The 23,990-nt window shown below is 42.3% G+C and overlaps 1 protein-coding gene across 1 annotated transcript in view; it reads right to left on the bottom strand.

Moving 5' to 3' along the window:
- Positions 1-1,298: 1,298 nt before the first annotated feature.
- EFHB (EF-hand domain family member B) overlaps positions 1,299-23,990 on the bottom strand; it is a 53,465-nt gene continuing 30,773 nt past the window's right edge. Inside the window, 5 exon segments of the mRNA XM_045520057.2 lie at positions 1,299-7,791; positions 10,115-10,296; positions 11,679-11,891; positions 14,536-14,743; positions 20,721-20,875. Of these exon segments, the coding sequence (XP_045376013.2) occupies positions 7,618-7,791; positions 10,115-10,296; positions 11,679-11,891; positions 14,536-14,743; positions 20,721-20,875 (932 nt within the window). The 3' untranslated portion in view covers positions 1,299-7,617.

Here is a 23,990-nt window from a genome sequence, read left to right as displayed (position 1 = left end):
AGAAAAAGGCTTCCCCTCTGCCGGGATGAAGGTGTGTTCCCCTGTCTACCGAGTGGAAAATCAGGCAGAGTAATTACAGGTGGAACAAGGACTATACGCTCCCGATTACTCTCAGGAAACATTTCTGAGTCTAAATGCACTTTTTAATTAGCTCTTCCAATAGCATCATGCTAATTGGCTAATTTGGAGATGATATGAGACCCCGTGTGCTTTAAAGAAAATCTGTTTGTTGATATATTTATTTGCACCTGAGACTGTCTTATTGCTGGCAGGACAGATATTATTAAAACAGAATCACCTGCTTATTTTAACCAGATTTTTTTTTAATGAACAGACATGAATTGGATTATCCCTCGGGTTTCAGGAGGAAGTATTAGCATTTTGAGTGATGGGAAATTGCCACTTAGCCAGGAAATAAATGAGCTTTAAATAGATCCCATTATTTTTTACAAGGTTATTATTGTAAATGTTCCATAATAGAAGAAATGCCCTTCAAGTCTATCCTCGTTATTGGTTTATGATTGGGGTGTTAACCTCTTAACTAGCCCAGCTCTTCACATCAGACCACAGTGAGTTTTCAAGTGGTTATTACATAAAATAAAATTACCTTTTATTGGTCCACATAATATTTCCAACAAGTTTCTCCATTTGTTAGCAATGTTGTGAAGAAAATGTATTGAGGTTATTCATCTGCGCTAGGAAACAGTGGCTTTTTAAAGCTTTTATGAGTTTAACATATTTTACTATTCATCAGACCATCCTGAACTCTATCAAAACATGACTTAGGTGAGAACACGGTGTTATATTGGGATATTTATTTATATCTCACCTGAATATTTCACACTGCTTTACCCGTTTCACTAAGAGACGGCACTTTATAACCCAAACCAACTGTAGCTTACTATTTGAAATGTTCCTTTCCAGTCTAATTACTGCCACTAAATAATAAAAAACCTGGGTCACCAGGGATTTCGGTAAGTGTAGTGGTAAACAGTCTCCTCCCTCCAGCTCCACATTCTCCTATTTTCCGGAAAGCGTTACTGAGCCGCTGCCCTATTCTGCGCTGCGGGTTGAGCCGCGTCGCTAACTTTAGAAATGCTAGGGTGCCCCCTACCGGTGCAAATGGGGAAGCACGCTTCTCCGCCGTTCTATTCAGAGAGTAAGATTCTTCCAAAAAGAACACTTAAGTTCAGATAAATGATGGTTAGTCGCGTGGATGGATGGATGGATGGATGGAAGCATAAGGACGGATAATAACCCTACCTAAGGATAAATTTAAAATTTAGGAGCGGAGCTACTTTAATGTTCAACCTGGTCTAGAGAGCCATTGGTGAAGAGGGGGAAGGAGGTTGAATATTACATGACCAAAAGTACCTGTGTATGTGCAATTCTCATCATGATTTCAAAGGGACATGTAACCAAGATCACTCTCTGAGCCTTTCGCTGTCACCTTTTTTTTGGTAATGTCAGCATCCCTATAGGTGATCCTTCTGCTTAACCCCAAACTTCTCACTTTTTGAACTCCTCTCTTTCTGTGATCTTGTTCTCCACCTACTTCAGTGACTCAGGCCCATTGTCTCGTCCTAACCATTATTACCAACAACTCTACCACATCCAGACTCACAGGCAAGCATTCCATTCTCCGATCACTAAGTCCTATTTTCCTAGCTTATTTCTTTGTGGTGCTTCTTCACAATTCTTTGACCCACTAGAATGGTTCAATCCATCCACTCTGCCATTTTTCACTACCATTTCATTTCTGAACTCCCTCTTTACCCACCTTAGTTTCCACAGTATGTCACCAGGATCACTTTCTTACACGCACTCAGGTCTTTTATCCCTTCCGCCTACCATCTTACTCACCAGGTGAAATTCCAACCCAAGCTAAATCCAGACCTCCACTATTCCGGATCTGAAGTTCAGGGGTTGCATATGGAGAAACTAAAGATAAACACAAAACCGAGTGATCAATCTTGCCTTACATTTATAATTTCCAAATTCAAGAATTTTACTATATTACTGACAAATTGGACTTCATCAAAATTCAGAACTTCTTTAAATTTAAAAACATCTACAAAACACAAAGCTGATAAAAGACTTGTATCCAGAATACATAAAGAACTCTCGAAACTCAAAAATAAGAAAACAAATGTCAATTTAAAAAAGGGGGGCAACATATTAAAACAGACACTTCGCCAAAGACGGTATAGACATGGCCAATGAGCCCATGAAGGGTACTCAACATCACTAGTCATCACAGAAATGCACATTCAAACCACAGTGTGCCATTACTGAGCACCTGTTAGGATGACTGAAATTAAAAAAGGAAAACCGACAATACCAGGGTGCACGAGAATGCTTGAAAATTGCTGGAGATAACACAAAATGATTCAGCCATTTTGGAAAACAGATTTGCAGTTTCTCAGAAAGTTAAACATAGACTCACCATGTAGCCCAGCAGTCTTACCCATAGGGATTTCTCAAGAGAAATGAAAACCTATCTTTACACAAAATCTATACATGAGTATTCATAGCAGCTTTATTCAGAATTGCCAAAAACTGAAAACAACTTACCCAGTGAATGGATCAACAGGTTGTAGTCCAGCCACAAAGTGGAAGACTGCTCAGCGATAAAAAGAGGGTACCACTGACCTACTACAGTGACATGGCTGGATCTCAAAAGCATTGTACAAAGTGAAAGAAGCCAGTCTCAAAAGGCTAGCTACGTATTCCATGATTCCATGTATATGACATTTTGAAAAAGGCAAAACTGTGGGGACAGAGAACAGATCAGCTGTTGTAGGGGCTGGAATATGAAGGGGGAACGAGAGAATTTTGAGATATGGTAGACCAGTTCTATACTTTGTGCTGGTGGTTGCACAGGCTGAATGCATTTGTTGACACTCATAGACTCACACACTTCAAAAGAGTGGATTTGAACAGATGTAAATCCTATCTCAGTAAACATATTTAAGAAGTGATACAATTGATCACAACCTAGAAAACAAAAAATATATAGAAATAAATCTAATATCTCAACATGGAAACTAAAGAGCATTTACTGAGATGAGGAAAGGCTAAATAAATGCATGGATGTACCATATTTATTGCGTGGAAGTCAAAACATTATCAGAATGTCAGTTCCCCAATTGATCTTTAGAGTCACTACAATCACAATAAGAATCCCAGCAGATTATGTGTGTGTACGTTTAAAAAAAAAAATGGGGAGAGTACAGCTCAGTGGTAGAGCGCATGCTTAGCATGCGTGAGGTGCTGGGTTTAATCCCCAGTACCTCCATTTGAAAAAAAGTAGAATGAGGAGCTCTGCTCAAAGAGAAAAGTGCTAGGCAGGCCATGATGGGTATTCTGAATGACCTGAGCAATCAGCCAGTGGGGATTGTCAAATCTGCCAAAATCAACAATGGACACCTAGTTAAGAAAAGTAAGAATCGTGGGGCTGAGGGCAAAGTCAAGAGGTCAACGTGATGATTATACTAATTGATGAAGAACAAGGGGGTACTTACAAGTGGGTGGGATGAGCTATGACCTATTCTAGGCCTTCTGATATTTTCTGAGCTAAAACGGTGCAAGGTACTCAACTGCCTGCTATCTCCATAACCATCGAAACCACCTTACAAGCTGAGAAGGAGGCCCTTGTTGCTTCTTTGTCAGTAAGAACACAGCACAGCTTCGTAAGGTTAGGTGTCTTTCCCAAAGTCACAGATGCAGTGAATGACAGATTCATTTTTCATGTCTAATGCTCCCAATTTGCTCCTCAGAAGGGATCTGATTGATGAACCAAAATTGCTAAGCCTTGTAACTCTCTGCAGTCAGACTTAGTAAAGCACAAGGTCCTGCAGACTGTGTCATCCTAGGGACTGTGGTTCCTGCGATGGGAATCAAGAAGCCAGCACCCCACATCTGATGCAATACAGCTTAGGAAAAGGGTGTCATTGTAACAAAAAGCAGCTGTTTGACTCCAGGAGTCTGTGTGGGGCAACACAGCTGGGTTCACAGGCGGGCCGCTCGCTCTCTGCTGAGCCCTGCATGATTCACAGGCTAAAGGCTGCTTCTTCAGTCACAGGACCATGTATGCAAATGGCATCAAGCAAACAGCAGAGATGCTGGCCTTAACTGCAGATACACTAGAAAGTTTCCAATTGCTCAGATGTTGGGGGGGGTACTTTATTATAAAGCCATAAGGAGGCCTTGGTGACACCACAAGCTGGGGAGGTGTGCTCAGCCAGGCTTCTGTAACCAGCAGAGATGGCCGCAGGGTGCAGCCTGCTGCTCCTTGACTGCATTTCAGTTAGAACATGAGTCTGCTTGTTAGTGGCAGTGACCTCAGCTTATGGCAGATTGCCAAGACCCAGTAAGCAGCCGCTAAGGCAAGGATTCAGTCCTGGAAAAGAGTCTTTCCACATACATAAACCTTTTAGGCATTAGGAGATGAAACTTTTAAATGGTTAAGTCATTCAGATGCCTTTTTGCCACAGAGCTTGGAAAGAGCTTTTAAACAGGGCTTACGCAGATAGGCGTCACCAGGTCCCTGGTCCCAAAGCCACCCTCCATCAGCCTCACCTGGACTCATGTGGCTCAAGGGTCACCCCCACCATATACCCCGTGACTCTAGACTGTTTAATTCATTGAAGGAAAAAGCCTTCACAGGAGGTAGGTTTCTGAATCGTAAGTAATTCCAATGCAGAAAGCAATGGAAGCAGCTCGTGGGAACAGCATTGAACAGACCCCCTCACAAAGAAGTACTGACAACAGGCTGTGGTGTAGCAGCGCCCATACACAGTTCAGGCCCTTGAGGCTTGGACGGCATCCACAGTCATGAAGCTTAAAGACAGAAAAATTGTTTCAGATTAATGGAAACTAAAGAGACATGACACCTAAATGCAGCCTGTGTTTGTAAATTGGATCCTACCTAGGTCAAGAAGAGTATTTTTCAATATAAAGGATTATTGGAGAGATTTGCATAAAGTCTATAGATCAGATAATAATGCTACAGTAATGACAGTTTCTTGGTATTGAAAATTGCACTGTGATTGGGTAACAGAATGTCCATGTTTTCAGGAAACATAAACCATAGTATTTAGAAATAAAGTCATGTACACATATGTGAGTGGGTGAGTAGGTGGATGGAAGGATAAATGAATGGATGGATATGTTAACATTTAAAACAAAAAAGCAATGCAGAGAGGAAGAGTATAGCTCAGTGGTAGAGTGCCTGCTTAACATGCACAGGGTCCTGGGTTCAATCCCCAGTACCCCATTAAATATGTATATGTGTGTGTATGGGTGTATATAAAATTACCTTTCCCCTCCCCCCCAAAAAGGTAAGCAATTTATCCAGCAAAATCATGTTTATTTGGCAATGGGAGAGGAATTTTAATTCTGGACATGCAAACTATGGCAAACCTTAGGCAAGTCTAGAGAATACAAGAGAAGAACGTTCATCTATAGAGGAAAAGGAGAAAGTTGGGAGGGACTGTTTTGAGCAAAATTTCATTGGAGGAGAGTGAGAGTTCACAGTTGTGGCAACTTCTCATTGGCTGGGTTGTTGCTGGGCAAGGAGAAAACCTCCCTTCTTCCTGCTGGGGCATGCGAGGCAAGCTGCAAAGAGCGGGATGTTCATGAGCGTTCCCCCTTCAGAGCTTCCTGAGTCCATTTTGAAGGAGGTTTTCCTTTATTCATTGTTACAGATAGATGGATGGACGGATGGATGGCGTTAAAGAAGACAGATCTGGACATTTGTTAAAACAGCGAAAGACAGATGCAATAGGGGGAACAAGACCTTGGTACAGAACTGGGCTCATTTTTTAGTACAACAAGGGGAAAGGGGATTGGTAGCCAAGGGAGGTCGCTGGATGGAAAATTATTAAGCAGAGACATCAAGGGTAGGAGGAATGCTCCTAAGCTTATGTAACAGTAGTTCTTGATAAAAGCAGGCCAACATTTGATACATCCAAGATGAGGGATGAGGAATTTGATTGGCTATGGAGGGTAGTGAGGTGTCATCAGTGGGAGGAGTCTGTGCAGAATGACATAGCGAGATTCTTGCTCTAAGTGGGCAGTGCAAGCCCAGGAAGGACAGACAGAAACCCAAGGTCAGGGGCTGAGTGAGAAGAGGGTTCTAAAGAGCCTAACCAAAGTTTGGTCAAGGAGCCTGTCCTTGTCAATAGATGGATGAATAGACAGATGATGTGGATGGATGGAGGGATGGATGGATGGATGGATAGATAGATAGATGGAGGTATAGATGTAGATGTGCTTGTAAATGTTTAACAACTGGCTCTTTGGGGAGGGGGGATCCTTAATCTATAGCATTTGTTGGTTTCCTTAGTGTACATACTCCCACTACAACTGGTTTCAAACCATCCATCTATTGACTGATGGTCTCAGACCACCAGTGTGGGGTCACAGATGCAGTGCTGGGAAGAAAGGCCCACAGTTGACCTGAGTGGACAGCAAGAGTAGCCTTCAACCTACCCCTGCATAATTCTTTGTGCTAATTGTGCAAATCTTCTGTAAGTCTGGAATCATTGCATAATAAAAAGTTAAAATTTTTAATATAAATTACCTATAAGATAAATAGATTATAAATTTTTTCTAGGGTTTGAGTAAAGCAATTTTTTAAACCTTAGTTATTTTTTTCTTTTAAGTAATAGACTACGGCATAACCCAATATCTAAGTTAAAGAGTAATTTCTTATAGTAATAGACAAAAAAACAAACAAACAAAAGGTCAAGGTCTATCACAGAGAAATACTGGTAAGATAAATGTTATTGATCATTCAGTTAATCATGTGATATTACTGAGAAAGCTTTGGTCATGGATTCAACCCACACTGGTCCTCTTCGTTACACAGAAGACATGGGGTTGGGGTCACCCCCCCCCAACTGTCCCCATCTCATCCTGGCCCGGGCATCACATTTGTTTATCAAAGAGCCAGGGCTAGAGAGAAGGAATGATGCAGCACAGTTTGCTACTAATAACTCTCGAGAGCTCCATCTAACGGCGTGGGCAGCTGTGTCCTCTTCAGACACTACAAGGAAATATGCTTTTCTGGCCACAGAAGGATGTTAAAAGCTACTGGCAATTACGTCGTTGTTGGAACTCCAGTTTCTGCTCTCTAAACTCCGCTCCTTGTGATTAAATCCGTTTTCCTCAGAGGATGATAGACTAAAAAGCCCTTCAAACGTACGCTGTGTCACAGTGACACCTAAAGAGAAACATGACAAAGTATTGAAGGCAAAATTTTGTGAACCTGATATCACAAGCCAGACTTTGAATTTCAGGCAGCGAACTAAAATGCGTGGAATTCTTAAGCATACGGAACATTACAAACTTCTAGTAGCATTCTGAACTGTGCCTTTGGTGAGGTTAAAGGCTAACTCCAAGCGCCAAGTTGTCAACTTCTTTGGTGTTTTATAGGAAACAATAAAATAAATTTTAAAATCCAAAATCTATAATTTTTTAGCAAACCATCCAGGCATATGAGCCCTCCCATGGTGATTGCTGAATTATAACATAATATCGAAAACCAGAATGAACTGAACATTTTAGATGAACATGGATTTGTTTTGTGTAAATGCAAGAACTCCAAAAAGGTCACATGGCTGTTTTGCACTTGGTCCGGTCTGCATGCAGTAGCTCATCCAGAACATTTCTGATGTTCTCAACACAAACTTCTCCTCTGTGATGTTTTTTTGATGCAAGATTCCATACATTTTCAAATTCGTCGTCAGAAAGCTTGACCCCAATGTTACACAGTATCTCGGCAATCTAGAGAAAAAAAACTTTGGAAGTCAGACCAATATTTATAGGTTTTTAAGTTTGTATTTTTTGACTATCTTTATAATATCTAAGAATATGAACATTTATCCCCCCCCCCAAAAAAAGGTGTGTGGATGTGTGTGTGTGTGTGTGTGCACTTACTACATATGGTAAGCAGATATCAAAATTCCAGTACTTTCAGTTTAGGAATCATTTTGTTAATATGAATGAATATGATGGTGTTCATCTATACTAGCCTATGTATAAAGTTACTTTCAACTCTAAGTATTTCTGGTTATCTTTTAAAGGGAAGCAGCCAAATTCAAGGAGAAAGAGTGGAAGAGTTACAGATGGAGGACTTGCTGGGTTTGGGTTCCAACCCAGTCACCTCTCAAGTGCGTTCTCTAAACCCCCTGCATGTCGTCTCTGCTTCTTCAAAATAAGAACATTTGTAAAATGTCTGTAGCTGGCCTGTTGCAAACTTTAACTATAGTTGTGGGTGTGCAAATGTCAGAGAGAGAGTGCATGCGTGAGCAAGGAAGCAGATGAAAATCTGAGTAGACTGAACTTGGCTTATTAATAATCTCCCCACAGTGGTAATTATTAAAAGGGTCAAGGGGCGGGGGGACATGCTTTTTATGTCCCAGGGAAAATTTGAGAAAGGAAAGATAAAACCAAGTAGTGGGAAGAAATATGAGCATGAGTAGAGGGAATAAAAGATTTGAAAAAAAAATTTTAATGAGGAAAAACATTTACTATGAACCACACAGGAAGAAAGAAAAGAAGGAAATAGAAAAGTTAGACAGTGATAGGAAAGCCAAAAAGTTAGATAGTTGCAGAATACATCTATAAAATAGAATCGCAACAGTTAAAAGATGCCCGGGATAGGATATGCCTTGTGGGAAAATAACAGTATAATCAGATACACTTGGGATGCTGAAGTGCCGTCCTTGGGCGTAGTCGCTAGTTTCCTGCACACAGTGGCAGGTAAAGAACGTCCCTGCAGTGTGAACCCACCACGTGGTCCGAGTCGGTCTCAGGCATCCCAGACCGTCTCCCCTGCCTCCCCTCCCACACCTCGGGGGGCATTCTACCCTAATCCAGCATTCCAGACTCAGGTATTGATTAGCTAACACTTTTTCAGAAACCCATCTCTTCTCAAAATAATGTTAATACTCCAGCCAGGCCTCTGGGGTCTCACTTTCTCCGTAGAACTGTGAGAAAAAGGATGCCTTCCTAGTTAAAAGAATTTTAGGCATCAGGAAACAAGCAGGAAATTTTTGTTTCTTTTGGCAGCCGTGAAGCCCTGCTTCATAGGCCCTTTAGAGTGATTGAAGGAAGAGAAAATGCAGTCTGCAAAGGGCTCTGCTCTGACCCCAGCAGGGGGTCCTGGGTTCTTGCTTTGGGGGCAGCCAGCAGGCGTCGTCCTCTCTCCCCGAGTTCAGTGGGAATAATCTTTGGGGTGAATCTGTGACTAAATCTGCAAGTCTTCAAGGTATCAACCCTTCATCTGAAGTCCCAGAAAACATCATGTATCTATTCATGTAATTTCTAGCTTTGGATTTGAAAGTTCAAAGAAGCCATTGCTCCCTCCATCATACCCTGCTCTCCACATGGCAGATCTAGACAGACTGGTCTGACCAAACCCTGCTGTTACTCTGCAGCCCTCAGGACCCCAGTGGCCATCCTGACCTACCATGCCGCTCCTGCTTTATAACCAACCTAGTTAGACAATCACCTGGGATATAAGGACCACATTTCTGAGTGAACAGACAAGATATGCAGGCTAACATGCGATGTGGCAACAGGACGGAAGGTTTTCAGTCAGTGCTTGTTGCAGAGAGTCTGAGACGTATGCTAGCAGCACACGAGGAGGATGATAGAGTGGGCCCTCCTCATGCCTCCTCTCTGGTTTTGGAGACCCACAACCATAAGGATACTTACACAAGGTTGGGGTTGGTCCTCTTTGCTTGTTCTCAACTAAGCATAGTGCTGAATGCCTTAGGAAAACACTTTTCCTCTTATACATAGGTCTTAGTGATTATATGACATGAGTGTGATGCTTCTTACCAGAGTAAATTCTGCTTCAAGAATTATACCAAGGGAGGAGGGCACAGCTCAGTGGTAGAGCCCATGCTTAGGATGCATGAGGTCCTGGTTCAATCCCCAGTACCTCCATTAAAAATAAATAAACAAACCTCTATTGACTTCTGTGATATCAAAGCTCAAGGTTTTTGAAGTTTAAAATTAAATCATTGTTGACAAACATTTCCAACTTTGTTTGGGTGAAGTTGGCCTTTCTTTCAACCCTTTGGAAGTAACAATGCTGTACCTCTTTCTTTGATCTGGTCTTGAAGAAGTCTCTTTCAAACACTCCCTTCTGGCTGAAGATGGTAGGGTGTAGTAATGAATAGGCATTTCCATCTTCGCCATAATTAGTTCTGTCACTGATGCGGCGAATTCGGGGGGCAGGGATATCGGACCGAATGGTTGGGATGCCATAGATGGGATGACCTGGGACACCGATGGGGAGGAAAACAGACATTCTAGATAAAACAGCTACCAGCCACAGGTGGCTGTTGAGCACGTGAATTAGGGCTAGTGCCAATTCAGGTGTGCTGTGAGCATAAAATACACAACTTCAAAGATTCAGTACCCAAAAGAGAATGTGAAATATTTAATTAATCATTTTATATGGAGTACTTGTTGAAATGATAACATTTTGGAGATATATATATATTTATTACATATATACTATTAGAATTAATCTCACCTATTTCTTTTTCTTAATGTGGCTACTAAAATTTTAAAACTACATGTGACACCAATTATATTTCTATTGGACAGCACTATTCCAAAGTGAATAGCAAGACCTCATTGCACAGAATGTACAGCGTGTCTATAAAATCCAGTTAAGAAAAATCTATAAATCCTTAATCATGTCCTTAGTCCAAGAAAATGATCTTGACCAACATAAAAGAGTCTTTCTAAATAACAATATTCGTCATGCTTGATATTGAGATGTGGGGTGTTATGGGTTGAACTGTATCCTCCCCAGACTCATAGGTTGAAGTCCTAACTCCTAGTAGCTCAGAATGTGACCTTATTTGCAGACAGGGTCATTGCACATGTAATTAAGTTAAGAAGAGGCCTTACTGGAGTAGGGTGGACCTTTAATCCAGTGTGACTGGAGTCCTTATCAAAGAGGGACATGGGGACGCAGACACTCGCACAGGAGAACACCATGTGAAGGTGAAGGCAGAGATCCGGGCACAGAAGTCGAGTAGTGCCAGAGCCTGCCAGGCAACCCCCAGAAGCCAGGAGAGGGCCAGGGACAGATGCCCCCTCACAGCCCTCATTAGGAAGCCACCCTGCGACTCCTTGAGCTTGGACTTCTAGCCGCCTTGAGATGATCAGTTTCTGTTGATTAGCCATCCAGTGTGTGGTACTTGTTATGACACCCCTAGCAGACGGGGAACAGACAGGGAATGAGGATGTAAGGGATCGTCTCTCAAGAGCTCTTCAAGTATTGGAAGGCAGATCTGTTTGGAGCTAAGAATCCCTTGGTTTAAAAGTCTCCTAACCCTTGATGAGGACTGAATTATGACAGTGTAATTCAGTGTTCTGAGCTCTGAGCTATGCTGTTTCAGTTTCATTAACACAGAGAGAATCATTTCACTTGGGTCACCATTAACAATTGTTCAATTCAGCCCACATTTCTTGAGACCCGACCCCCCCCGGGTGCTTAGAATACAGAATTGAATGAAAGGCCGTGGGCTTGGAGAAACTTGGAGTCTAAGAGAGGCTGGGGACAATGCAAGGACAGACAGAGGGACACTCTCCTTCTGTGTTTGCTGATCCTTTTTAAAACTCAGCAAATAATGGGACATACTCACAAGTAGAAGGAACAGCTCCTACCACTGCGCTGATCTCCGAAGAGGTTGTCTTGTAGTGATTAGAAACTTTATCGCTTGGCCTCAGAAGTGTCCGGACAGTCTTTTCTGAGCTCCCTGGTTCTTTGAAGACAATATCTTCAGATTTTATCAGGAGAGCTGGTTCAGATTCTTCTACATTAGCCTCAGCAGGGTTTGCACAATCTGACTTTCTACCTTTAAGCAGAGGGAAAGGAGAAAATATATATATAGGAAGAAGTTACTACCTGATACTCGCTGCTCTGTAACAAGACGAGTTTTCCCAACTAGTCTCTTCTTGCTGGTGGAAACGGAGGCCGGACTGGTATGAACCCTCCGCTGACACCAGCACCCACTGTGGAAACCCAAGTTCAGGACAACAGACAACGTCATACACCAGGAAATTTGAACAAGGTCTGATGTTTCTGTTCACCACTCTGTTCACTTCAGTCTGGAATAAAGGTTCTAAATATGAAAGACCAAATGAAAACAGAGAATCTATTTTTTTTTTTTAATTTCCTCCTTTTTAAAATTAAAGCTTATTTTCACGTTTCACTTGAACTACAGGATTACAAGAGTTGTTCCAGGACTGTGCCCCGGGGAGGGATAAGAGAAGATATCTCTGGAATTGTAAATTCCAAACATACCCAATCCCAGTGCGGGGAGCCCCATGGATTGCAACATTTGGAGAGGCGGTGAGAACTCGCTGTGAGCGCAGGAATCCATCGTGTAAATGACGCCCTTCAAATCAGTGTATAAAAGGAAACCCTGAGGTGGAACTAAGATTGTAAGATTCTGTCCACTTTTGCAGATTTGTTTTGCTGAGTCAGTTCTCAAGTTTAGGAGTGAATTAATTCCTGGCATCTTTTTCACAGAGCTGGTAAGCACACAGCAAGCACTAGAGGGCGCTGTGGTCTTTCCAGCACTAGAGGAACTCAAGGTGCTGGGGAAGGCCAAGCTCTGGTCACAAAGGCAGATGGTGCCCCAGTATCAGACTGGGGTGGTCAACCAGCAAAGACATGCCGTCTGACGTCAGCAAGCCTCCCTCAGCTCCTGCCAGTCGTCGTGGTGAAAGTGCTCAGGCCCAGTGTTCCAGATCCTCTGATCCCCTCCCTGCACCTCCCCCCACCCCCAAAAAAGGGCAGAACTCTGGACAAAGTATGAAAGACAGTTTCTCAGAAAACTGTTCGAAAGCCGTTGTCTTAAAGGACTCACCCCCTTTGCTCCAGATGTCAACAACAGTAAGATGGAATTCCATATAAGAAAATTCCTGGCAGAATGCCCCTGCACCCTTTCTGACTGATCCACTGGCCACTCACTATCTTAGAAGATGATGAAAACCTCAGGAACTCCATTGAAAATGGCTGATGAAGGCAGGACCCCAAAACTGGGAACAGTTTGAAGAACCATCTGGTTTGAAAGCAGGCTTCTGCTTTCCCCACTACCTCATGAGCTGTGCCAACAAGGAAAATCCTCTGTCATCCTCTCCTTTTTTCTGAGAGGATGAGGATCGAGCTGTTTTCTATAAAAAGCTTCATTGGGATGAGAAACTCCTACTGCTTTCCTAGTGGACAGAAAAGAAAGGCTGTCCCAGAACCTGGTAAGGGCTGCATCATCCAGAAAGCCCAAAATGTGATACCAGCTTTGCAGGAATAAAAGTGAACACAGCAGGATCTTCACTTTTTCAGAAGAGAGTTATTCCAAGAGCAAATAAAAATGTAAACAACCTTTTAAAAGTTAATCCTCTCTAATAATCAAGATTTGAAAATTAAAGCAAACGAGGTATCATTATATAACAGCTAAATTACAAGAATGTTTGAAATAACAGTGGTGGCAAGATTGGAGAAAAACCTTCTCACAGCCTTGACTGCTAAAATTGCCAATTGGTACAATCATTTAAAAAAGCAAAAGGAACAGAGAGAGAGAGAGTTACTTCTGGGACAATAACATTCGTAAGAGATGAGATATAATTAGAAACAGAAAGCTTTCTGAGAGATGATAATGATTATAGTGTCACCTGTATGACTTTTAAAATACCTGGAAATAACTTAAATTTTAAAGAGTGAGGAAATAGTTTAGTAATTCATAATACATCAGCATGAGGGAAATGAAAATGAAGTTTACAGAAGCCATGAAAGTATCTCTTCGTTCCATAGAAATTTGAGAGCTAAATTTTTAAAAGCCAAATAAAAAGGGTACATTCACTATGATTTTAGCTATTTTAAAATATTTCCATACCCACACATGTAGGTAGATATGTGTATCTATGTATATAGTTAGTGATTCAGGAAGATAATGTATAACATGAAAATACTTGAATAAAGGTAAAGGTGATGTTTTTCCTTTTCTTAGAAAAATTTAAAAGATCGAGTTTTCTTACGTCAAATTCTATTTTACAAATTGACTTTTCCTGGGGGAGGGGAGCTAATTTCTCTGAGAAAATGGCTTTCAAACAGCTTTCTGAGGAACTCTTTCATATTTTTGGTTTCAGGTAAATTGTTTTGCTTTTAATTTTTTTCTTTTGAATGAGTAATACACAGTTCCACACTCAAAAGATACAAAAACATAGATTAAAAACTGAATCTTGCTGCTACAAAAACAGATTAAAAAGTGATTCTTGCTGCCACCTTGTCCCTCAGCAACCCAGTTTCCCCTCCTTGGAAAGAATAAATGTTACAAAATTCTTTCCTTATGCATGATAGTCTATGCGTAATAAAAGAAAATAAATGCATATATATGTGCATATTTTAAAATATATAATAATAAATTTGACAAGAGTTGAACTCCTAAAAAATATGAAAGTCCACTTAAGAATTTAGCAGACCTTCAAAAAATTAAATACCTTTAATAATGACCCTCTCTTCATACTCTTTAAGGCGGGTTTTATCTTTCCAGGTGAGAAAATTTGCAAATTCTAGGTAATTAATCAGCCCATCATTATCCACATCACAGTACTCAAATAGCTGGTCCAGGAGCTTCTCATCCAAGTGCAAGCAGGCCTGGTCACAAGCTTCCCGAAGCTCAGCTTTATCTATCACCCCATCTCCTTTCTGTTGGACACAAAGCAAAAAAAAAAAGTGAGCACTGCCTTCAAGAGCAGAGTGTGCAACATCTGTTATTTCCTTTAAGAAAAAAGGAAGAGCTCTATCACATAAATTCAAAGTATCCATCTTATTTTTCACATAATATATAAAATCAAATATTGAGGCTTGAGTCAAATATTGGTCCTTATTGTGTCCATCTGAAATGTGCACAGCCATTTCAACCCTGGTTGGAGGAAGTGTGGCTCATAATCTTTGTTCATTTTAAAGTGTTTCTCATGGAGGTACTGGGGATTGAACCCAGGACCTCGTGCATGCTAAGCACATGCTCTACCAGTGAGCTATACCCTCCCTTTAATGCTTTTTTCTTTAAATCATGCATGTTTACACTGCAGTAGAACGGGCATCACCATAATTCACGCTTGACATTTCATTTGACCAACATTGTGTACTTTTGACAGCTCTCTCCAAAGTTTTTAACACTTCTGGTGTTCCAACTGGGCAGTAAATGTCCCCTACTCCCTTGCCTGGTGAAGAGGAGAAACTGGGCAAGTGGTTGCAGGCCAAAGACAGGTGAATTCAAGGACAGCTGCCTCTGGCTGTGAACACTCCTGTAGGCAAGAGGATTCGTTCACTAAGATTCATCCTGGTAGTAAGAGAAGGAAGGGAAGTTTCCACCCCTTTCAGACAACAGGAGGGAAATTTAGGAAGGCTCTGGGCAGAACCTGGCAGATTCACTCGGGCTTTGAGGGGGTGGAAGGCGTGATGCTTGTTAAGGAAGAATGGCTGGAGCTGGACGTCTCACCACTCGGCCCTGCCGCAGTCTGTCAGGCCAGCCTGAAATCCATCGGTGATGACAGTGAAAGGTCTGAGTGGGTCCCTGCTGCTAGAAGAGAGCTTCGGCCTCCCAGAGAGACTTCCCCGAGACAGATAAACTCCCAAGGGAAGGCATTAAAGACTTATCATCTAGGAGTCAGCTCCTGCGCCCAGGCCTGGCTTCACAGTGCTGTTGAAGGTCATCTCCTGGAGAGTGAAAAACTGAGCTGGTGAGCTCTGGGTAGGTTCCTGCAGTCAGACCCATAGGCCTGGGGAACGTCCCTAACCCTTCTGTTGAAACAGAACGAGAATTTGAAATATGTTATCTTGACAGGGAGCTGCACATGCCCTGGATTCAGGTAGACTGACTCGTTGATGAACGTCTCTGCTCGCAAGCCCAACTCCACCAAAAATGCAGCCTCCCTGCACCTCAGTCAGAAGCCGTGTGGGATGTGGCTGCTGAATCAAGGGTCCTCAAAACTGAAATACGTGGTGGCAGTGATGACTCTGCTGCCCATGGGCCTTGTGTGGATCGAAAGCATGAGTGACTTATTTCAGTGAGCTGCATGCCACCCCCATACTGCTCAAAACCCAAAGTAAATGTTTCTTAATGACTTAAGGAAATACCAGCCATCACTGTTTTGCCCATTTTTCGTTACGTGTGCACATTTTGAAATCTTTTAATGGCAGTAAAGTTACATGTCACTAACATCTTAACTCCAAACATTTGATCTGCAGTGTGTGCGTCAGCAGCTCTCACCACACGATTATTAAGATGTATTTTTCTTCTTAGGAACCAGCAACTTATGTTTTGTGTTTATTTTTCTGAAGTAAGAACTACTTCTTCTCTGGTAACTGGCTCATTTATCACTTTTCAAAAACTAAAAGGTGGGGGAGGAAATGCGATGGATTTTTAAAAATTATTTTTTAATGAGTGAGAAGCATTTACCACTCCCGGCCTCCGCACCCTTGATTTTTCCCTCCCCCAGCCCCACCCTCAGCTGTTCTAAGGAGGATGATAACTGATATGGGACACTGTCTCCCTGTCCCCAAGGGGATCAAAGGCCACAAGTATCTGTCCAAGAATGCTGTGGAGCTTCAGGGGGTGGAGACCCAAACTGCTTCAGCTTTGTTGGATATGGGTACCAAAGTCATCATCCTGCTCAGTCTGTAGGGAGAAGAGATGCCAGGATTCAGTTACGGGGGTCTGGGCAGGGTCGGTTCAAAGTGGGGAAGGAACGCTAACAATGTATTACTTCTGTGGCTTCCACTGCTGGATGTCTAATTGGTACTAATGCTCTCTGTACCTGTATTGGGAGTGTTCAGACACTTATGCCTAAGAGAAGCCGCACGTGGAGAATGCTAGTAACCTGGGGGCCCCTCTTTGAGCTACAAGTCTCTACGAATAAAGATTTCACCACGCAGAGCCTCTGGGCCCGGTTCATTGACCTGAAACCCAGTGGTGCTCACTGATCTGCTGTGGCTTCCAACCTCAGTGAGGGCTGTGAAGGACCAAACATGGGCATAGTCACTCTACTCCGTGGGCAGAACTCAAGGTTATTCTCACAGCTTTGGCCAATACTTTCCTGGATGAATCTGTTACATTTTTACTGACTTTTGGACTGTGGCCAATGGCCTGCCCATTTGGTTGCCACTTGGAAAACTAGAAACTGGAATATTCAAGACACCTCTTTTTGAGACTGAAAGCTAGGGAAACAAATCATGGCTGCTAATTGAACCATCCAGGTGATTCACAGATGCCCAGGATAAGGGCTCACCCTCTGGTGCTGATGACGAGAGTCAAGCTTCAGGCTGAGCCTGAACCACTGATGGCCACCATCACTGCCTGGATCCACGGCGGCACCGGACACGGCAATACACCCACCGTCTGACCGGGCGCAGCGTGAAGTGGTCCACTTTTCTGAGGCACGGGCTACCACCACATGCCAAACTTGTGACTCCTGCCACAAGCTGACTCATCTTCCTCATGGTCAGGGAGGACACTTCACACACAAGGCATCACATGCTCCTGGCACTCGGACTCCGTGGAACCTTTGTCCCCTCTCAGAACTGCTGGTGGTGCATCCCAGTGTTGACACACTTTCAGGTGATGGAATTGCTCTTCCAGTCCAATCAGTCACAAGAGTATATGGCCTGTGAAATGAATCCGAGTCATGTGTTTTGCTTTCCGGACCGTTTTCAGTCTGACAGCGCCCGGTAGCACAGAGGTTCCCCTACAGTGAGCTGTTAGTCAGAGTATTCAGTGCAGCTCTCCTGCTCCCAACCGTCCAGCGCCATCTGGTATTACTGAGCTTTGGAAGAGCCTTCTCAAAAACTGCCTGCCTTCCTCACCAAGCCCCTGGCTCACGTGTCATTGTCAGCCAGTTCTGTCTTTGATCGCAGCTGTCCCCAAAAAGGAACCATCGCCTCTCAGCTACTTCCTGGATAATTAGAATAAAAGGAGCTGGAATTATATATACCTATTTTAAAAAGTTGAGACTCTGCTGTGACCATTCTTGGACATGATGAGTCTTTTTTGTTTTTCCTCCCCTCTAGATTTTAAGTCCCCTACGTGGAAAGCCGACACATTGTCTGGAATAATGTTCAATGTATTATGAGTGTTCAGCAAATAACAGAATTAATCCTCTAAGCCAAGAAGATTCATTTAGGAAACCACAGTTTATTTGTTCTGCTTTGTTTTGCTTTTCAATTAAATTAAATCTGGGCATTCAACAATGTAAGATTCAAATCATCAAAAACCCTCCTACAGCTGTACTAGGAAGGCCCACGTCTTATTACCCTCTCAGAGAAAAACCTCCTCAAAGACACTGAGCACTACATTGTGCATATTAAAAGTTAACTGTTTAAGAGATTTATCAGCATTAAATAATTCTCTGTAATTTCCTCCCTGCTTAATTTAATTTTATCGTAAGGAACGTGCCTGGTGGTTCACTAAGATAATCAACAGCTATTAAGATGATCGTCTTGCCTTTAATTACATTTAAAATGAAGAATTTTTAAAAAGCAGAGCTCCATGCATCGTGCTGGGTTCTCTGTGTCAGTTTCCCTGATGTCATCTTTGTAGCTACTTGGATCTGAGCAAAGTTTAAAATGTATGTTTTAGCTTATGTATTTCAATTCTGAAGAGTAACTTTAAAATTACCTGTAAATAGCAATCAGTCTCTATTAAAAACCAGAGAAACAGTCAAATACTTACATTTTCTTTAAACACAGCTTTGTGAGAAATGTCATCGATGACTGATTGGCGTTTGTCCCTACATAATTAGTCCCAACTTAAATGGGATATTTAACCCACTTTTTGTTCATCATTACAACACAGGCACACAGGCCCTAATCTAAAACCAAGTAAAATGAATGGGCTTAAAATGAGTTAGCCAATGAGTGATCAAGATTTTTTTTTATAAGATAAAAAATGTGAAGTGTAACTTTTCTAAAACTGTACTTAACATTAGAATGGGTTAAGAATATTATATTTTCCTTTGGAGATAAACTAAAATTATCCTGCTCTTTTTTTTTTTCTTCTCATATCAAGATTATGATGGACTACATCCTCACCAGTTTATTTACAAGCTTTTATTTGTTTATATCAGACTCATTCTAAAGTGGTTTTAAGGCCACTTAGAAAAATAAGTACAAGTAGACGCAAAAAAAAAAAGTGAGGAAATCAGGGTAAAGAGAAAACAAAGTTGGAATAAAATAAGATGAAACCTGAAATAAAAAGAGCGCACAAAACATGCTATAAGATCATGTTCACAAACTAGATGTGTTTCTCCAAATTGGCTCTAAGCTTCCTGGCAGCCAAGTCAAAACATGTGCACAATCTGTGCAAAATTCATGCTTTTCATGAGGTAAAGACAACCTAGATACTTAGATGAAGCACAGTTATTTCCTTTAGAAGGACTGGGTTTCCTTAGAAAGAGGATGACAAAAGTAAACAAAAGCTGCATGGGTGTACTAATAAAAAACATGCCGCGTTTCACCAGCAGTTTGTATTGTAGCATTCGTTGGTGTAAGCTAAGGCTGTGCCGCTGGGTAAAAGGAACCCTTGGATGGCCTAAAATGATGCAGCCCAAGGTTGATCTAACTTGCTCAAAGAATAAAATTTAGAGTGGCTTTAAAACTGAACGATCATGCTCTCTCAAAACTGAAGTATACACCTGCTCCCCCGGGGAGAGCATTGTAGGCTTGACTTAGATCAGACTGACGGCACTCTGTGTACAGACTCAGAGTTAGGTGTAGGTCATCCATCCCCCAGGCTCCCAGCACACGACAGTCACTGGTCTACAACAGTGGTTCTCAGACTTGAACGTGCGTCAGAATCACTGAAGGGCTTGTTAAAACACAATTGCTAGACTCACAGATACAAAGAACAAACTAGTGGGGAGAGGGGAGGGGCAGTAGAGCGGTGAGGGAGTGGGAGGTACAATCTACTGGGTGTAAGACAGGCTCAGGGAGGTGTCGTACAGCAGAGAGGAATATAGCCAATATTTTGGAATAACTGTAAATGAAAAATAACCTTTAAAATTGTATGAAAATTTTAAAAATGTGTTTCTTTTTTTTTCCTTTTAAATTTTTTATTGAAGTATAGTCAGTTTACAATATTGTGTCAATTTCTGGTGTGCAGCATCATGTTTCAGTCGTCCATATACATACATATATTCCTTTTCATATTCTTTTTCAGTATAGGTTAGTACAAGATATTGAATATAGTTCTCTGTGCTGTACAGTAGAAACTTGTTGTTTAAAAATAAATTAAAAAAAAAAAAAATCCACAATTGTGAGACCCCCAACCCGAGCCCCTAATTCAGTAGGTCTGGGGTGGGCCTTAGAAGGTGCATTTCTAGTATGTTCCCAGGTGATACTGATGGTGGTGAAAGAACCAGTTTGACAACACTGATCTACTCAGGGGTCAGCAGATGTTTCCATCAAGGGCCAACACCTAAGCAGCATAGGTGCTACAGGCCATTCATTCTCACTGCTCTGCGTGTGGATAGACACATGCTACAGGCAATACTTAGAACAAATGGGCATGTGCAACTATTGACAAAAACAGGTGGTGGACTGGATTTGCCCCGTAATCGGCTGACTCCTGATCCACACCAGCCTGTAAGCCCACGCACAGACCAAACACCTCCGCTTTGCTACTCACCTTGTCGTAGTGCCTGAAGGCTGCCAGCAAAGTGTCAAAGTTTTGGTAGTTAACCTTCTTCAAGTGATGTCTCACTGCCGCGACCAGGGCTCGCTGTCTGTCCTTGCCTCGGAGATACTCACCGGGAAGTCTTCTGTGGATGAGATCACCGGCTCCTATTGAGGGGGGGTGAGGAACAGTCTTTTATCTGAATTTAAAGTCTGTCACTATTCCCATCCTGAGAGAGAGAGAGAGAGATCTAGCAACTTCTGTGAATGAAAAAAAAATCCTAACTCCAATACTATACATGGCATGACAGAAAATCCTTTTGTATACAAATATATATATACAAATTGATTGATAAACATGAATTTTTCTGCTTTATGTTACCTCTGTGCTCAATGAAAAAATGAATTTTATGGGGGAATCATCAGCCTGCTCAGCTGTCAAGTCCTTTCCTGAGACAGCGAAGCCCTTGCCTGTCTGCCTTTTAGCTGAAATTTGTCTACAAGGCTGAGGGTCTGAAAACTGGGGCTGATTCCATGTGAGAGCCACTCTGTGTGCCTCAGGGTTGACTAAACCTTTGGGGAACCTTGTAAAAAACTGGACACAAATTCCCTGTCCCTCGCTAACATTTCTAGTCTGCTTGCAGTCTGCATATTCCAGTCCCCATTTCTCCTCCTCCTTCCCCTGTCCCATCACCAGCCCAGGAGACCTGCCTCCATCCACTACATCAGCTGAGTCCTGACACGCAACCCCCTACAACGACCTCTCCAGTCCCCGTGCTACAGCCCCCAGGCCTGGCCCTCGCTTTCACTTTTCTTTCATGACTTAAAGGAACTTCCCTAAATTAGGACACACAGAAAGTACGTACACGTACACATACACACACACACACACACCACACACACACACACACACATACACACTGCTTATAAACCCCATTCCTGGGATGTTAATGGTGACAGACCAGAGTTGACTAGGTTGCTTCAGATGTGGTAGCCTGGTAGATGTCACCAGAAGAAACCTTCTGCCTCTGTTCTTTTTGCCCTGGGCTATACCCCTCCCTTCCTGCTTTCCTGGAGCAGGGTCATGCTGGCAGTTGGCTGTGATGTTTCAGATAGATTAATTTACATTGCAACGTTGGTTGTAATTCAAGATAACTAATATTTACACCTACTCTGTACAAGGTCCTACATTAGGCTCTGTCAAGGTTCTCTCTTTGTTTTTTTTTTAATTGGTGTATAGTTGGTTTACAATGTTGTGTTAATTTCTGGTGTACAGCACGGTGATTCAGTTATATATTTTATATATATGTATATATATTCCTTTTCATATTTTTTTCATTATAGGCTATTACAAGATATTGAATATAGTTCCCTGTGCTCTACAGTAGGACCTTGTTGGTTATCTGTTTTATATATACTAGTGTGTATCTGCAAATCCCCAACTCCCAATTTATCCCTCCGCCCACTCCTCTTCCCCCCTGGCAACCATAGGTTTGTTTTCTATGAAGGGTCTCTTTAATAAGTCCTCGTAGCACCTCTAAGTTTATTATAAAATCAGGAGCTAATCCTGCTCATCCTGATAAAAGTCTCCTTTCTAAGGGTAGACCCTGAGGCTGGGTGAAAAGTCCACAGCCAGTGGTGCTTCCAGGAACGGGGAAAGTGCCTCAGAACAAGATCATGTGAGATGAGGTCATCTACCATCAGACCATCCTAAAGCGGGTTCTGCGAGAGGAGGTCAAAACGGTGAGGGGTGAGTTTTTGTTTTTTTTTTAATCTGCGTGCTATTTTATTTCCATTAGAAAAATACTATCTATATAAAATTTTGGTCCAGTAGGGGTGATTTTTGAAACCTAAGTGTGATTTCCTTTTCTCCTCCACGTCCCTTCCCTGCATAAACCCTTTAGGGGCTGCTCTGTATAAGGGAGGCCCTGCCTCCACCACAGGATGGCTCTTGGTTGAGTTTTTTATCTTGAGAGATCTTCCCTCTCCATTAACATACAAAAATAACCATTTGAATGGTTATATCTCCAACTCCCCGCTGGTTTTCCCACCACACATATAACTGCCCAGTGGGTGAGACAGACATACGCTGACACATTCTTCTGGCCTCACCCCTGAAAAGAATATTTGTGAAGCTCATGTCAAATCACTGACAGTTACTCAAAAGCCAGCTCTATAGAGTAAAATCAGGAGTACAAGCTCTGGCCCTAAGAGACAGACCCATGACTTCACTACCACAGCAGGGACATCAGAAAAGCCACTCTACCTGCAGCCAGTTCCCATGATGCACCACTGCCCACCTGTCCTGGATTCCCTGTCAGGCCGCCTCTGCCCTGGTGCATTCTGGGAGCTGGCACAGCCCTTACACTCTTCCTAGAGGAATCTCAACATAACCAACAACCCCAGGGCCCCGGGATGAGGTGTTCTTTGTGCAGCTGCCTTATTTCCCTAAGTAAGGGTAATGGAGTAATCTAGGTCCAGTAAAGAAACCAATATGTCTTGTGAAGCAGGCCAACCCTGAATCTTTCCACGGAATATATGCTGTTAGTTAACCCCAATAGTTATCACAGAAGGCAACTAGAGTTCATCTGTGTCCATCCATGGGCTCCAGAAAAGACCTAGAGAGGACTTCCAGGACCCTTTCACAGTTACACTGTACAGTACCAAGGCTGATACTGATCATATTTTTTAAACTATTAATGTCAGTGTCCTTCCTTTTCATTTTATAACACTATCTTATCATTCAATTTATAAAGATAAAATAGCTCAACTCTTAGGAAATTTGTCAATGTTGTCTAATTGTCAACATGATAAACTATGTGTTGGATTCAGCAATTCATGCTATAAATACCAGTGAAAACAATGTCCTGTGTGCTAGACCCCAGGAATCCAACAGACAGCAAGATGGGTCCCCCACCAGCCTAAACCTGCCCTCAACTAGGCAGCTGACCGTGACTACCTACTTGTTTTTCAGGCTAACTGATGGGTTTCCTAAATCATCCTTTACCTACCCCTAGGTGTATGAAGAGCCTCTCAGATGGGCGGGCATCCATTAAACATACAACAGTTTGTCTAAAAACAGAACCAAAATACGATCTCCTAATGTGGTGATTCACGGTGCTCTAAAACACTGAGTAGCATAAGCTCGATAAACCTTTAATTTGTCAGGGAGTGGACTTTAGCTGACACATTTTCAATAGTGGTCCTTAAACTAGTGTACATGAGAGCCTACTGAATCAGAATATCTGGACACGAGTCCCAGGAACCTGCGTATTTAATAAAT

Source organism: Camelus bactrianus, chromosome 1 (assembly GCF_048773025.1).
Source record: "Camelus bactrianus isolate YW-2024 breed Bactrian camel chromosome 1, ASM4877302v1, whole genome shotgun sequence".
Taxonomy (NCBI): domain Eukaryota; kingdom Metazoa; phylum Chordata; class Mammalia; order Artiodactyla; family Camelidae; genus Camelus; species Camelus bactrianus.
Note: the sequence above shows the minus strand (reverse complement) of the source record. Positions and strands in the feature narration are given on the sequence as shown.